The 16,085-nt window shown below is 40.0% G+C and overlaps 1 protein-coding gene across 1 annotated transcript in view; it reads right to left on the reverse strand.

The window, feature by feature from the left end:
* CWH43 (cell wall biogenesis 43 C-terminal homolog) overlaps positions 1–16,085 on the reverse strand; it is a gene marked incomplete at both ends in the record, with an annotated part of 59,597 nt that overhangs the window by 30,251 nt on the left and 13,261 nt on the right. Inside the window, 5 exons of the mRNA XM_084233491.1 lie at positions 1,687–1,822; positions 2,839–2,944; positions 5,381–5,460; positions 6,266–6,388; positions 9,682–9,939. Coding sequence (XP_084089617.1) covers positions 1,687–1,822; positions 2,839–2,944; positions 5,381–5,460; positions 6,266–6,388; positions 9,682–9,939 — 703 coding nt within the window. The remainder of the gene's footprint in view (positions 1–1,686; positions 1,823–2,838; positions 2,945–5,380; positions 5,461–6,265; positions 6,389–9,681; positions 9,940–16,085) is intronic.

Here is a 16,085-nt window from a genome sequence, read left to right on the forward strand (position 1 = left end):
ATGCAGACAGGGCTAAGCAAACGTGTTAAATGGGGATGCGTCACACTACATGCATCCCATTGAGACGCATTTAGAGCAATAATGAGGCACAGAATGCACTTGGCTTGTCGGCTCATTGCATCTCTGCTCCTTAGCATGTCTCGCTGTGGCACTAAGCACCGCACTGTCAAGTCTGTTTTAACATGTGCTATGGAGACATGAACAGGTCATAATTAGTAATACTCAAAATCCATTTTACTTGCATTGTCACTCTGGCGTCATATTTGCATCAACATTTCTTATGTAAATCAACACATTTGGGACTGTACAATCTTGCCAGCAAGGACACAAAGTAAAATTTTTGCAAAATTAGAAAAACAAATTATCTAACAGTTTTTTGCCTCATCAAATTATCTAACAGTTTTTTACCTATCCAACTCAAAGAACTATATGTGAAAAGGATGAGCAGAACTCAGAGCTCAGGCTGCTTCCCTCCCCTGCCTGGATGCACTGCGTCTCCAATCATTTCATGGAGTCCCTCTGACAGGACCATCTCTATAGTGATGACACCTGAATATTCACGCCCATCTTGTCCTTCAGACTTCCCAGTATTTGTCACCTGACTGTCCAGAGGCATCTTAAACTTAGCACATTCTTTCTGCTCTGCTGGTTGTCTTGTCCCATTAAGTGGCATTCTCCTATTGGGCATTTAGGTTAAAATTTTGGATGCTGCCCTTGTCACTTTCTGGCCCCTGACCTCTAATCAACAGTAGATACTGTCAGCTTTGAGCCAAAATAGTTTCTAGATTTGCCCCCTTCTCTCCATGTCCGAGGCTCTGCTATCACATTCACCTGTGCTATTGCATCCACCTCATCACCTGTCTCCCTGCTTCCATTCTTGTGCCCTATGATCTGTCTCCAAGAGCAGCCAGGATGATCTTTTAAAAGTGTAACTCAGATCAGATTGCTCAAGTCTTTAAAATCTAATGGCTTCCATCACACCTGACTTCAGCTGAGGAGTAAGCATAGATTATGGGACTCTCTCAGAGCTCATTTTTCTCTTACTTGTGGTAACATTGGTTTACAACACTGTATATGATTCAGAGGTACAGGATCACACCCTTCGGGTATATGTTACCACAACACACCCACCTCCAATGCCCCACTAACCCTCCATTATAGTCCACTGTGCCCCCTCTCTCTCCACTCTGCTTTCCCTTTCATCTTCCCCCTCTGAAAGCCTCAATTCTACAGTCCTATTTCTAGGGAGTTTTATTGTTTGTTTTATCTCAGATCTCATTTATCTCTGGTTCCTCCTCGATCTCTACATTTCAGGCACACTAAGCCTGATCGCACCTCAGCCATTGCCCTGGTGGTTCCCTAAGATCTGCACATCCCTGGGTCCTGGATCCTTCTCAATGGAGGTCCTCAGTGAGATCTTCCTGACAATTCCACCTGCAGCAACACTTCCCATTGCCACTGCCACCCAGCTGCTACACTTTTCTACACAGCACTTATCGCTACCTCAAATTATCTTATTTTTGTTGATCACTGTGTATTTTCAATCTCTTCACACTAGAATGTAAGCTCCATGAGGACAGTCTTCTAGGTCAGCCATGCTTAGTGTGGACCTCAACTTTCTACTCCAAGTCTATGCTACTCATCTTTCAAGGCTATATTCAGGATTAATTCCCTAGGCACACTTACCCCCAGGTGTGATCCCTTGCACTTGGACCAAAGTCAGTATAGAAACCCAACTTCTCCCCTAACCACATGGTTAAGTCATTGTTTCCAATGAAAGGCTTAGAAGCATCACTCTCCAAAATTGTTATGAAATCTGCACCTGTTCAGGGAAAAAAATGCATAGAGTCATTAACTATAGCAATGCAAAAAAAAATTAGCAAAACTAACCCTTTACCTTTACTCATAAATCACAAATTAAGTTATTTTCCAATGAGTCACTAAAATGAAGTGGCTCAATTCTGAGCTATCAAGGAATCTTCTCATATTGTGAATGTAATTCATGGAAGACCTTAAGGAAACCCAGGAAAGGATAAAAGCATAACTTTTCTAAATTTCTGAATATTCTTAACATCTTTTTCTAAAATTTCAAATAGACTTAATGTCTTTCTCAAATAGCCAACTTACCTCAGAAACAACAGAGCGGTACACACTCATACATTATTCCTGGGCAGCACCTCCATGATATTGGCACAGAAGATAGTTTATTGGTTTTTTTTCGGACCCTGGTCAGATGTGTCTCTAAGGCGGGTAATGAGAGCTAAAAGACTAGCGCCAAAGACATTTCTTAGAGGCACTAGAATTACATAGACCCTGAGCAATCTCTCTGGAGACCTGCTCATCATCAGGAACAGCCAGAATAGTTAGTCCCTGATGCATCATGTCACACTCGAGTAGGTGGTCTGAGAAGCATCTAAAGGATGCTTCCTACAAGGAGGAGCACCCAGGACACAGAAACAAATAAAATTCAGGCTCTTGAAAGCCACTTACTTTTCAAAGGAACATCACTCTGACCCACATTCCCTTTTTATCTGACATTTTTCTGGTCCCCAACAGTGAGTCCCCAAGTGACAGGTGTCAACAGCAGGGGCATCTCTAAGAGCAAAGGCATGACAAGAATCCCCAGTATGAGACTTTGTTCAGAATCAACTGAATTAATTGCTCTCCTAGACAGGTGTGGTTGCAGAAGCTTAACCCTCCCACAGCTGCCCTCCAAAGGAAAAGCCTTTTTAAGAGATTAGTTTATGACCCAGCAAGCCTGTCTCTTGTTACTTATGATCTAACACAAAATAAAGGCAACAATAACAAAAGTTCGGAATTAATTGCAACAAGAGGTACCTGTTTGATTGAGCAGTTGTGCTGATCTTTCTAGATTGGACCATCCTTCATTGTCATAGCCAAACCTGAAAGGCCAGATGGCAGCAGAGACCTCTGTGGTTGGTACCTAAGAGAGTGTTTGAATCATAATTTAGCACAACTTTGAACAATAGCAGTTTCCCTGACCCAGTTTTCTCCACCTTTCTTTGTCAAAATTCATAGTTCAGCAAAATAATTTCCTTAGACATTGGCCCACATATAATTCATAAAAATAAGAAGACATAGCAAACTATATGTCATTTTCATAAGTCTGTGATCTTCTAGTTCAATCTTAGAAGTTAGAAGGAATGTTTGGAAAGTGAGCATTTATGATAAGCATGGTTTAGAATAGCAAAACAAACAAACAACCTGGCTATTGTCTCAATAGGAAGTGAATGAATAAATAAATGGCATAACATACGTATAATGGAAGACCACACAGTTACCTATTTCCATATGGATGAATCTTAGAGATGATTTTAAGTTAAAAAAAAAAAAAGGACGTTGTAAAATAACTATGTCAGATAAAGTTAAAAACATGGAAAAAAATAATATTGTCTAGGAATATATCCTGCACCAATAAATGACAATGACAAACACCACATTTAGCACAGGAGTTACCTGCACCAGAGGAGAATGAGATCAGAGAGAGATACATGGAGGCCTTTAACATATTTGTAAAGTGGACTGTCGACTGCCCCCGGGTTTGATATAATGCTAACCCCAGCAGTACTGGTGAGTGCAGGAAGGAGCACAGGCCCCTTGACAGCTCTTTTGTGTCCATGCACTTACTCAGTCCAATGGTATTTGTCCATCTCAAATGAATACTTACAGATCTACAGCAGGATCACCTTTCCTATGAAAGAGTATGGCTGAATTAAGACAAATTCATCACCGAAACTAACATAACAACTCAATGTGGACTTTACAAGTTCAGGATGGAAGAAGGATAAGCAGCAACATTTTATGTAGGAGGGCTACTACTTAACATGAACAGTTAAATATACATGTTCTACCAGCAGTGAGCTGGGCGTTTCAATTTTATATATACAAAGATTATTTGGTTAATTATTCCGTTTACAAAATTGCTCCTTTTAAATCCCTGGATGACTTTCAGTGTCCTCTTCTGATTGGTATTATGTTGCAATAATAACAACAGAAAAGGGCAAGAGAGCATGTAATGAATTTTACTTATTAAGAAATAGTTGCTGTTTTCTGAATATGTGTCAAGCACTCTGTGAGGTACCGGGAGCATAAGATCAAACATAAGAAGCATGGCCTCTATCCTCAGTATAGTATAGTTTTATTTAATATAAAAAATTTGCCTGGTAATAAAGATTGCTAAAATTCAAAGTTCACCCACAAATTCTGATTTAGCCAAAACTGTAACTCTGACTGCATTACAAAACACATCAAAATTTCTAAGTTTCGATACAACATTGCAATGACTTACTCTTGCTTCCACCTGCCTTTCCATAAGAGAAAGGGCCAATAAAACATTTAAAACTGGGGCCTCCCCGGTGGCGCAGCGGTTGAGCGCTGGGTTGCGAAGCTGCCTGCCACAGCCTCTGCAGCACTGGCTGGATCCCCGGCCACAGGGCGAGGGTCCCACATGGCGCACAGACCTCTCCTGCCGCCCCGCTGCTCCCTTCAGCAGTGTATTTCGTCATTCTGCCTGCTCTGCTCTCCCCTCTGGCTCTGGTGAATTCTCTCACCCTCCTGCGCTTCTGACTGTACCCAGTGCTTGTATAAATAAACAAATAAATCTTTAAAAAAAGAAATTTAAAACTTTAGGCAGCAAGATGAAAAAGGAAATTATAAGAAACTTCCATGACCCACCAATGTACAAGTGACCTATGATCTGCAAAGTCAAGAATTATCTGTAAGATTTTTCTTAAATCAAGCAATCTCACATTGTTGCCTTCACAATATCTAACAAACAGTACAAAGAAGCCAACTGCAAAATAATTCTATATTTTATAGTTTAGACATGGTAAATTATGGAATGACATAAATAATTCAATACTACACAAACACAAGAAATTTGTTTCTAGTGTATGGATCTTTTCTATACCAAGAACCCAACTTCATTAAATAATTCTACTATGTGATCAGCCTGCGACCTGAGGTTTAAGAAGATGGGGGGCCTCCCCTGGTGGCGCAGCAGTTGAGCACTGGGCTGCGAAGCTGCCCACAGCCTCTGCAGCGCCCATTCGATCCCCAGGCACTGGCAAGGGTCCCACATGCGCACAGACCTCTCCTGCCGCACCCACTGCTCCCCTCAGCAGTATATTTCATCAGTCTGTCTGTTCTGCTCCCTGCTCTGGCTCTGGTGAATTCTCTCACCCTCCTGTGTGTCTGACTGTACCCAGTGCTTGTATACATAAATAAATAAATCTTTAAGAAGATGGGATCCAGGAACCTTGAGTAATTAGATCCAGGTCAATCATGATGGTGAGGGGCACAAACGTACATATGTATATTTGCCATGCACAACTCTGTATCAAAAATTTTAATTACTTACCCCTTTCCCCAATTTCCGCTCATAGTTTTTATGCCGTAGTCCTAATCCCAATAAGCCCACTCCAACAAGCAACCACAAAACTAAACAGAAAGTAGAGATGCATGTTTAGAAAGTTTGTCATTAAAAAAGGTCATGAAATTATTGACTCTATTAGCCAAGGATTGTGTGCAAAGGAGGAATACTTAACATCCAGGTTTATTTTCATGTGTGACATGCATATTAAACCCAGATTTTAAAGAATTGCCCTAAAAATGTTCCAAAGACCATGAGCTTGAAGTAAGAATAAGTCACAAATACATAGAAGAAATAATATACAAGAAAGAAAGTTACCATGTGCAGGCACACGCAGGGAAAAAAAAATAACACTGAACAGAATGAAATCCATAAATGTGTCAGATAATAGAAATTTTAGGATCAGAATACAATATAAGCATGCTTAATATAGTTAGCAAAACAAAAGAGTATTCAATAGGATGACTAGAAAATACAAGATTAAATTAATGGTCAGGAAAATTTGTAAGGAAATCACAAAGATTTCTAAAAATAATGTTATACTGATAATTATAATAGTTGAAATTAGAAACTCAATGAACAGGATAAACAGCAGATTAGAACAAAACATTTTGGAAATGCTGCCTGTTGAATCATCTTATGTATGTTAGCAGTGAAACACAACTAAGACAGAGCATTTATGGTTGAAATGACAAAATAACAGAGATTTGCCTTCAAATATTTCAGCATTAACATTGTTAACAATGTTGGCAAAATGTTAATTGCTGGAACTGTGTCAAGGGTACATGAGGGCTTGTTATAATTTCATATATGTTTGAAAATTTTTATTTATAGTAAAATGCTTTTTATAAAAGGGAGCAAAATTACACTTACAAATTTTCATATATCTTTCACTCTTTCTGAAAAGCACTTTAGGACTGTTTTTTGTTTGAAGAAAGTCAAGGCTTCTCTTAGGACTAAACAGCATATTCAGTCCAATAATTAGCATCACTGTCCCTGTTAAAAGAGAAAATAGTGTATTATTTTTTAATCCAAAAATCATTCCAAGAGCAAAATCCCAGAGTCAAGATTGCAGATAAATGGGCACACCCTGAAAATTCAGTAGTTGAGTTAATTTATGTCAATACTGAAGCAATTACAGTGGTAGTATTTAAATAATGGGATGATCATAAGAAATCAATTTAGGCTCTGGGAATTATGCTTTAAATGAGAGGATGCCTGCATTTTCCAGATAAGAGATTTTTAAAATTTCCTGAGTGTTTCCTAGTTGTTAGCCTGCAAATAGTGTATGTCACTGAGTGTGGACTGGGCCAGGGAGGGTGGATGCACGAGAAAGGAGCCTTTCAATTGTCTAAGGGATACAATCCGCTCTGGTGAAAAGATCTCCAGTGCACCACATTGAGAAGGAGGATATGTAGGTTCTTTCAATGGCAGTGTTTGTGGTAGTAATTCTGGCCTGGGATGTGTGCTAGAACTCCACCTGTACCAATAATACAAGTTGAGCTCTGTTGGGGTGCAGGACCATACAGATTATGAGTTAGGTTTACATATTTCTGAAATTGTAGATAGCAAGAATGCGAAGAGAGGTGTAATTGAACAATACATTAATTTACAAAGTCAAGGAATTGTTGAGCTTAAGCAGAAGGCTAGTTAAAAATGTTATGTGCAATTTCCAGGAAATAGCAGGAAAAACCTAGACAATAAATTTATAACTAGTTTCTTATTTAATATAAGTTTTTTTCAATTGTATTAAAGTGACTCTGAACATTACCAATATTACTTTGCTGTTGTGCCTTATAATATACTGTCACCGTAAAAATCTCCTGTTATGAAGCTGTAATAAAGCGCTGTTTCTGCAATCCCGTAGGTAGTGGGAAGAGACTCAAAAAACACATCATTTTTAACATTCTAAAGAAATAAACTCACACCTGAGAATGACTCTTACTTTTTCCACATGGCAGATCCCTAAGCAAACTGGAGCAAGGAAAAAGGCAGGGCATTGGACAGGAAGACAGACAGAGTAGGCACACCTGAAAGAAACCAGAAGAAACCCAAAGTTTGCAAAGTCCAGATCACCACAGAGGAAATGAAGCAAGATATTTCTCTAGTATATTGAAAACTTGGATATTTTCCAGAAATAACAAAGTTTGTCTTAAAATAGTTCCTGTAATTTAGAATATATCTTCCAAGTCCACCTGTCCTGATACATGTCTGGCTTATGGGTGGAGGGGGGTATGTTTATATGGAAACATCCAGAGCAGTTGGGTATATAGCAAGGGCACCCCTTCTCCTTCATTGTTCTATGGGAAATCAGGAAAGGCTGATTTAGAATGAGACTGACAGCATCACTTACTGACCTTATGCAGGAGGGGCTGTTTTTGAATTGTATTTGAGAGGACAGAGAAATTCCAGAAGGCTGAAGTTCTTGGGAATAGAGTTTGACCAGTGCTCATTCCAGCTATATTTCCATTTTTCAACAAAGGCCTATCAAGAACTCATTTGGGGCCTCCCTGGTGGTGCAGGGGTTAAAGTCTCAGTGCTATCAACTGCCAGCCATTGCAGCAGGAGTTCAATTCCTGGCCCAGAAGCTGACCCACATGGCACAGACCTCTCCTGTCTCTCCCACTGTTCCCCTCAGCAGTGTATTTCAGTAGATCTGCCTATTCTGCTCCCCACTGTCTCTGGTGAATCTTCTTACCCTACCACACCTCTCTCACCCTCCCACACCTCCCACACCATACACCCCAGTTCTTGTATGCATAAATAAAAATAAATCTTTAAAAAAAAAAAAAAAGAACTCACTGGTCAATACTAGGTCATGGGCCTAGAGCTAAGGGTATGAATGAGTAGTGATGACCCCTGTTCTCAAAATTCTTACAGTCAGTTCAAGGAGACGGAAATATGACAGATTATTGCAACACGTGTGATATAGCTATCTAACTTCCCCCACTGCGCTATAGCTCCAGGTGGGCAAGGACTTTGTGTCTCTGAAGCCAGGAGCCCCTGGCACTGTGCCTGAAACATAGTAGGCATGTCATAATATTATTTTTTTAAGATTTATTTATTTATATATACAAGAACTGGGGTATACAGGCCAGAGATGCGGAAGGTGAGAAGATTCACCAGAGACAGAGTGGGGGACAGAACAGGCAGATTGACTGAAATACACTGCTCAGGGGAGTAGCGGGTGAGACAGGGGAGGTCTGCTGCACCATGTGAGTATCTCCCTGGCTGGGGATTGAACTCATGCTACAGTAGCTGTGGATAGCTTCATGGTGCTGTGTCTTAACCCCTTGTTTCACCATGGAGGGCCTGCCATAATATTTTTCATGAATAAAGGCACAAGTGAAAAAATGAATGTTTGAACAAGCAAGAACTGATTCCCCTTCAAACACACTGTCTTCTCATTTTTCAGAGAAGCATTTGCATTTTTTACTTAAACTAAAGTGATAGGCAGCATCTGATTTGCATGAGCCTGGGATACATCAGTAATTTCATTATTGCCATAAAACAGTTTTTAAATTATTAAAGTAAGCTAAGTTTATGAAATTTTAATTTTGCAACATAAATCCTTAGCCACTTAAATGGAAAACATATTTATCCTGTGATTTGGGAATTTATCATTTTTGCTGTGATTCATATATGCAAACTTTATTTTATTGACCAAAATATGGTAAATACGGTGGTGGGTGTGGTGTGACATATACAGGTGCCAAGGTGAGAAACTGGACACCTGAAACCTACACGTATGTTATAAACTGATGTTATCACAATAAAAATAAAAAGAAAAAGAACACATTCGAAGTAATCTTTAAATAAAGTCACTTAGGTAGTAAAAAACACATATGGTAAATAAAAGTCATAGATAAAAATTTAGGAGACCCTCCCCATTATAATTCCTATATTTATATTTATGGGCTTTACCATTAAAAAAGCAACATGAGCACGTGACCAGACTTTCCCCTATGTATCTTGTAATACACGTGTTGCATAGTGTTGATGCACACTTTGTGATGTATTAAATTTGTTTTTTCACAATAAATTCACTTTAAAGACCTTTGTAGTAATAAATATTACTGAAACTCACCAATGAACTAAGACATTTGTTTGTAAGTAGTAATTTCAATATTCCTCCAGTTGTTTTTTTTCTTACTCAAGAATTAATTTTAATAAGAAAGAGAAGATCATCCTATTTATTGCCACCCTTCCTGTGGTGTGCTAAGTCCTAGTCACTTCGGATGGGTGTTTTCCCCCAGTTACTTTAATCCAGAACTTTCACATGTACTCACCCAAAAGCACATCAGATCTTTCTCGAGCGTAGACACCACCTGGGACAAATTTAAAAGCCGTGCACCACGCACAGAAAAATGTTTCTAGAACATAAAATGCCATGGCAACAGTCATGGTTTTCCCAGGGTTTGACCCTGAGCTAATAAGATGTCCAAGCACCTGAGGCCACATGGATGCCGTGAAGAGCGCGAGCACACAGCCAGACATGGCAGCTGCCCACCTGGGCAGGTAGAGGAGACCGGCAGCCGAAGCCGCTCCTGTTTGTGAGAGAGAAAGGAAAAGCATAAGACAGATAAACAGTAATAGACTCTTCCATTTTCTTTAAAAAAAAAAAAAAACTTATAGGATGACTGACTTTTAACCATTTATACTGCCCTATCTCCAGAATGATGAGAAACTGAGTCCAGCAAGTTAACAGGATCTGTTCAAGGTCACACAGCTGGTTACTGGAGGCAGAATGTAGGTCTAGTTAATCTTAGCCCAAACTATTCCTTCAGGAAGGGTAGGGGTGGGGAAGCACTTTTAAGTTACTTGTTAAGGTCCTAAGAGCAATAAAAACTGAAAAATATGAAGCTGTAATATAAAAAATATGTCATTTGGGCCTGCCCGGTGGCGCAGTGGTTGAGCACTGGGTTGTGAGGCTGCCCACGGCCTTTGCAGCGCCGGTTCGATCCCCAGCTGCTCCCCGGCCACTGGAGGAGGGTCCCACATGGCTCGCAGACCTCTCCTGCAGCCCACTGCTCCCCTCAGCAGTGTACTTTGTCAGTCTGCCTGTTCTGCTCTCTGCTCTGGCTCTGGTGGATTCTCTCACCCTCCCCCATTTCTGACTGTACCCAGTGCTTGTATAAATAAATAAATAAATCTTAAAAAAAAAATGTCATTTAATTTTTCCAGTTGGAGGCAGGACATAGTAAACATGTTGAGTCAATGTGGTTTCTAGGACATAGAAGTGGACTTTCACAGCCTCAATCTCAAAAGAAGATGTAACTGAGATAACATCACTGGTATCATTGCCTTGGCAATTCTGTAATCAGTTCTTTTGTTTTCAACAGCTTTGTGGTATGTGTGTGTGTGGGGGGGGCTGTGCAATCGGTCTGGTCCATGGGAGGCACTTAGCAAATGTCTGTTAATTTGTTTAATCAACACTGAAGGAACATTTCTCCCAATTTCTGTGAAATCAACTTAGAGACAGCACATCAAGTGTCATAGCATCTGATATTCTAAGTATCAGGAGACATCAATATAACATTTTTCCATCAAATATGATATTTCTTAGACATTATAATCAACGCTGGATAGCTGACCCATCCTTAAGGGTATCTACAGCAGACTCCTCTTTGCTTAGTGAAAGAACTCTAGAAATGGAGACATGGGTTGCAGGCAGTGGCCCAGTCAGCTTCTTGTGTCCAATAGCTCACAATAATCCATGAATTCCACTTACACCATCACAGAGCAATGCTATGGGACTGTCCAGTCCCCCCATTTCAAGAAGAACATCTATCAGATGGACAAGAGAACCCGTTCTAGGGTCCTCCATAATCCAAGTAGCTTAGCTCACAGTGTGACCTTCAAATATTTAGATCTGACAATAGTCATTTTAATAAAACTAATGTAGACATTGAACATACAGGACTGAAGAAGCAATTAAGAATTGCCTAAGACTGAGATAAGCACTGCCAATACTCCTACGTATTTCTTCTAAGACTTTATGTACAATAGGAGTATTTTTATATAAATAGAATCATGCCACATACTGAAGATTATATTCTGTTTTTCACATGACATAATATCAAGAACATTTTCTCATGTTATTAAGTTTTTTTCTAAAACATTTTTATGTTTTATCCAGTGGATAAATACACCACAATAGAAGCTGCCATTTTCCTTTCGTTGGCCATTTATAAAGCTTTCATCAATAAGTGGAAGAATTTCTTCGTCAATTGATCTCTTAATTCATCTCTGATTACTTCCTTAAAACAGATTCTTAGAAGTACAACTACTGCAGCAAGAGATAAAAGCATTTTAAAGATTCATTATTCATGGTCAACTTCTTTCCTGAAAAGTTATATAGCCAAGCCTTCATTTCCTTCAAAATCTTGCCAAAAGTCTCACCTTATGAACCTTACTGGAGATTATTTCCTTCCAAAAATCTTTTCAAAATGAATGATGAAAATAGTACCTGTTTTGAATTTCATTTAATTGCTTATTAGTAAGATTAAATTTGTTCCAGTTTATTAGATGTCAGTGACTATTTTTTTTTAAAGATTTATATATTTATGCATACAAGAGCTAGGGTACAGGCCAGAAGTGTGAGGGGTGAGAGGATTCACTAGAGACAGAGTGGGGAACATAACAGGCAGATTGACCAAAGTACACTGCTGAAGGGAACAGCGGGCAAGTCAGGAGAGGTCTCCTGAGCCATATGGGTAGCGCCCTGGACCGCCGGGGATGGAACTTACGCAGCAGAGGTTGCAGACAGTTTCACAGGTTGAGCCTTAACCCCTTGAGCAACCAGGGAGGCCCAACCAGTGACTGTTTTTAAAAGGAGACCTACTCTGAATTTTTGCTCTAAAGACATTAGAATGACTTTATTACTTCTCTCTTACTACAGAGAAGTTTCTGGAGGGAAAGAAAATATCTCTTCAAATTTCACTTATTGCTTTTATTTTTAATTTAGTATCTATTTTTATTTTACTTCCTTTTAATTTTTGATTTCTTACCGTATCATTTTTAAGTAGGTAACTATGGCTTACAACATAGTGTATCATTTTGGGGTATAAATAAATTCACACCTTTTCAGATTACAGCACCACATCCACAAACAGAGCACCCATAATCCTCCACCATATTACACTGAGCTCCCTTTCCCCCTTCTTTTCTTCCTCACTCTCTACAGTCAGAGTTCTACAGTCAGATTTCTAAGGTTTGCTTTGGTTTAATATTTCTGTTCCTTTGTTCTGTTTGTCCATATTCTACATATGAGTATAATAATCTGGTATTTGTCTTTCTCCTTCTGACTTATTTTGCATAACATAACCCACTGCAGTCCCATCCATGTTGTCACAAGTGGCAAAATTTCATCATCTTTAAATAGTCGAGTAGTACGCCACTGTGTATATATACCACATCTTAATCCACTTACCTGTCCTTGGGCACTTAGGTTGTTTCCATAACTTAGCTATTGTAAATAATGCTACCATGAACATAGGGATGCATGGTAGTCCTTCAAATTAGTCTTTTTGCATCTTTCAGGTAGATATCTCAGAGTAGGATTGCTAGATTATAAGGCAGAGCAATTTTTGAACTTTGAGAATACTCCAGACTATTTTCCAGAGGGGCTGGGCCAATGTACATTCTTACCAGCAGTGTACAAAATTTCCTTTCCTCTACACTCTCGCCAAAACTTGTTTTTGGTCTTTTTTTTATGCGGGCTATTCTCACAACAGTGTGGTGGTAATTTAGTTCCTGTTTTTTAAGTAGGGTATATATTTTAAAATTTACTAAAATTACATTTTAAAATGTCATACATTTAAAATCCAAAATTTTAAAATTAGAGTCCCTCTAGTCCATCACCCCCTAGGTCCCTTTAGTGAAGGCAACCAAGGTTAGCATTTTTGTCTGCATCCTTCCAGGTATAATCTATGCATAGAAAGCAATATCGACATGTATGCATTTCCCCTTTCTGGAATATCAGTGGTGACATGACACATACTGTTATCACTATGACTTTTTATCTTAACTGTTCCATCATAACTGTATTTTGCTTGTTTGAGACAGAGTCCTTGCAAATAATATCACCCAAATCTTCATCTAAGACACCAAGGAAAACTTACCAGTAATTGAATATACCAATGATATGTCTAATAACTAACATTAATTTCAGTAAATCAAATTTTTCATATAATAAAATTATATCACACAGTATAGGACACTTGGCTCCAATCAACAGATTTAGTACAGCCTGGTCTTTTTATTTTTTATTTATTTATTTATTTATTTTTTAAATAGAGGCATGTTTTTATTTATTTGTTTGTTTTGTTTATACATGTACTGGGTACAGTCAGAAGTGCAGGAGGGTGCAGAGCAGGCAGAAGAACCGAAGTACACTGCTGAGGGGAGCAGCGGGCGGCAGGAGAGGTCTGCGCGCCATGTGGGACCCTCCTCTGGTGGCCGGGGAGCAGCCGGGGATCGAACCGGCGCCACAGAGGCCGCGGGCAGCTTCGCAACCCAGCACTCAACCGCTGCGCCACCGGGGAGGTCCCAGCCTGGTCTTTTTATTTTTTTTTTTTTATTTTTTTTTTTTAATAGAGGCATGCTTTATTTATTTGTTTGCTGGTTTGTTTGTTTGTTTTGTTTATACATGCACTGGGTACAGTCAGAAGCGCGGGAGGGTGAGAGAATTCACCAGAGCCAGAGCGGGGAGCAGAGCAGGCAGAAGGACCGAAGTACACTGCTGAGGGGAGCAGCGGGCGGCAGGAGAGGTCTGCACGCCATGTGGGACCCTCCTCCGGTGGCCGGGGAGCAGCCGGGGATCGAACCGGCGCCGCAGAGGCCGCGCGCAGTTTCGCAACCCAGCGCTCAACCGCTGCGCCACCGGGGAGGCCCCAGCCTGGTCTTTTTAAATACAACCTTGGTGTTACTGATTGAACTGTAATCAAAATGTAAAGCTCCTTTTTATTTTTAAAGATTTATTTTTATTTATGCATACAGCAGCTGGGATGTAGGTCAGAGATGTGGGAGAAAAGGGTGAGAGGATTCACCAGAGACAAAGTGGGGAGCAGGACAGGTGGATTGAACTGAAATACACTGCTGAGGGGAGCAGTAGGTGAGACAGGAGAAGTCTGCTGCACCATATGGGTTAGCTCCCTGCCCAGTGATCAAACCCACGCTGCAGTGACTGCTGATAGCTTCATACTGCTGAGACTTAACCCCTTGCACCACTATGGAGGCTCCTAAAGCTCGTTTATATGTGCATTTATGAAATTCTATTGCTCACTGCCCAAATTAATTCATACTGAGACCCAGCTGAGACTGCAAACTAACTGTACAATAAAAAAAAACTCTTTCTACATTCTTCTTGGTGACATGGTTTCCAGAGATAAATCAAAGTGACAAGCAGGCCCCACATTTAGATAATGAAGTATGAGCTCCAACTTCCTTCAGGTGAGCAGGAGAGGGAAGGAAGCTCTGAGTTATGGCTCTGCTTTCCTCTCTACTGCAAATAGCCTATTAAAGCCTTAAATCTGCTTGACCCTGGGGTCTATTAAAATACTATTTAACACTTCACATAGACAGCAAAACTAGATTAGATTTCACTCTAAAGGCAATGACCTTACTTACCTGGGAAAATAGGTGTAAGAGTAACATCGTAATTTCACTCCTTTTCTGTCCTTTAACAGTTTATGTTTCTGTGGACCTCAGTTTTCCCACATTTAAAATGAAACTGCTAATTACCTGGCCAGCAAGCATTTTGCTTATATTGCATGAGAAAGGGCATGATATAAATCCTGAATAAACTTTCAGTGTTCTGAAAAATTTGAAACAAATTGTTTCAAATTTATCCCAACTATAACCTCAGCATTAACTAAGTTATCCTGCTGCGAGGAATCTCATGAGGCATCTCTTTGATGAGAAGAAAGGTCACTCCTATATTCACGCAACTTCCACAGACCCCATGTGAATGTTGGATGGAAAAGACACTATCAAGCAAGCAGAGCGCAATGTGATTTCAATAGTTGACTCAGGGCCTCCCTGGTGGCACAGCAGTTAAGTGTCAGCACTATCAAGCTATCGCCAGCCACTGCAGCGTAGGTTCGATCCCCAGCCAGGGAGCTACCCACATGGCACAGTAGATCTCTCCTGTCTTGCCCGCTGCTCCCCTCAGCAGTGTATTTCAGTGGATCTGCCTGTTCTGCTCCCAACTCTGTCTCTGGTGAGTCCTCTCACCCCCCACACCTCTGGCCTACACCCCAGCTATTGCATGCATAAATAAAATCAATCTTAAAAAAAATAGTTGACTCACATGGCCCTAGGAGGATGAGGATGTGGCCGACCCCACTAACTGAACAGCCTCCATGCAAGGGTGATGGCATGTAGGGTGTGCAAAAATTCCTTATGATGCTGTTCAACCCACATCTTCTATCATCAATACACATCGTCCCACAAACCCACACAAAGCAACTAGCATGACACTTTGAGTCACCCGCTTAATTATTATGTATAAGGATATCTCTCCTCATAGAAACCAAACAGTATTTATTCTGTCACAGGAGTTGAGGATTTTTTTTTTAATTTAACACTGTAATTGATTCTAACCATTTTTACCTTTTAAGAGGAAAGGAGAAAATGACTTAATTCAGTCATAGGAAAATAGGGAGATTGCTCTTGAGCTATGACAGGCTTC

Source organism: Talpa europaea (genome assembly GCF_964194135.1).
Source record: "Talpa europaea genome assembly, chromosome: 5".
Classification (NCBI taxonomy): Eukaryota; Metazoa; Chordata; class Mammalia; order Eulipotyphla; family Talpidae; genus Talpa; species Talpa europaea.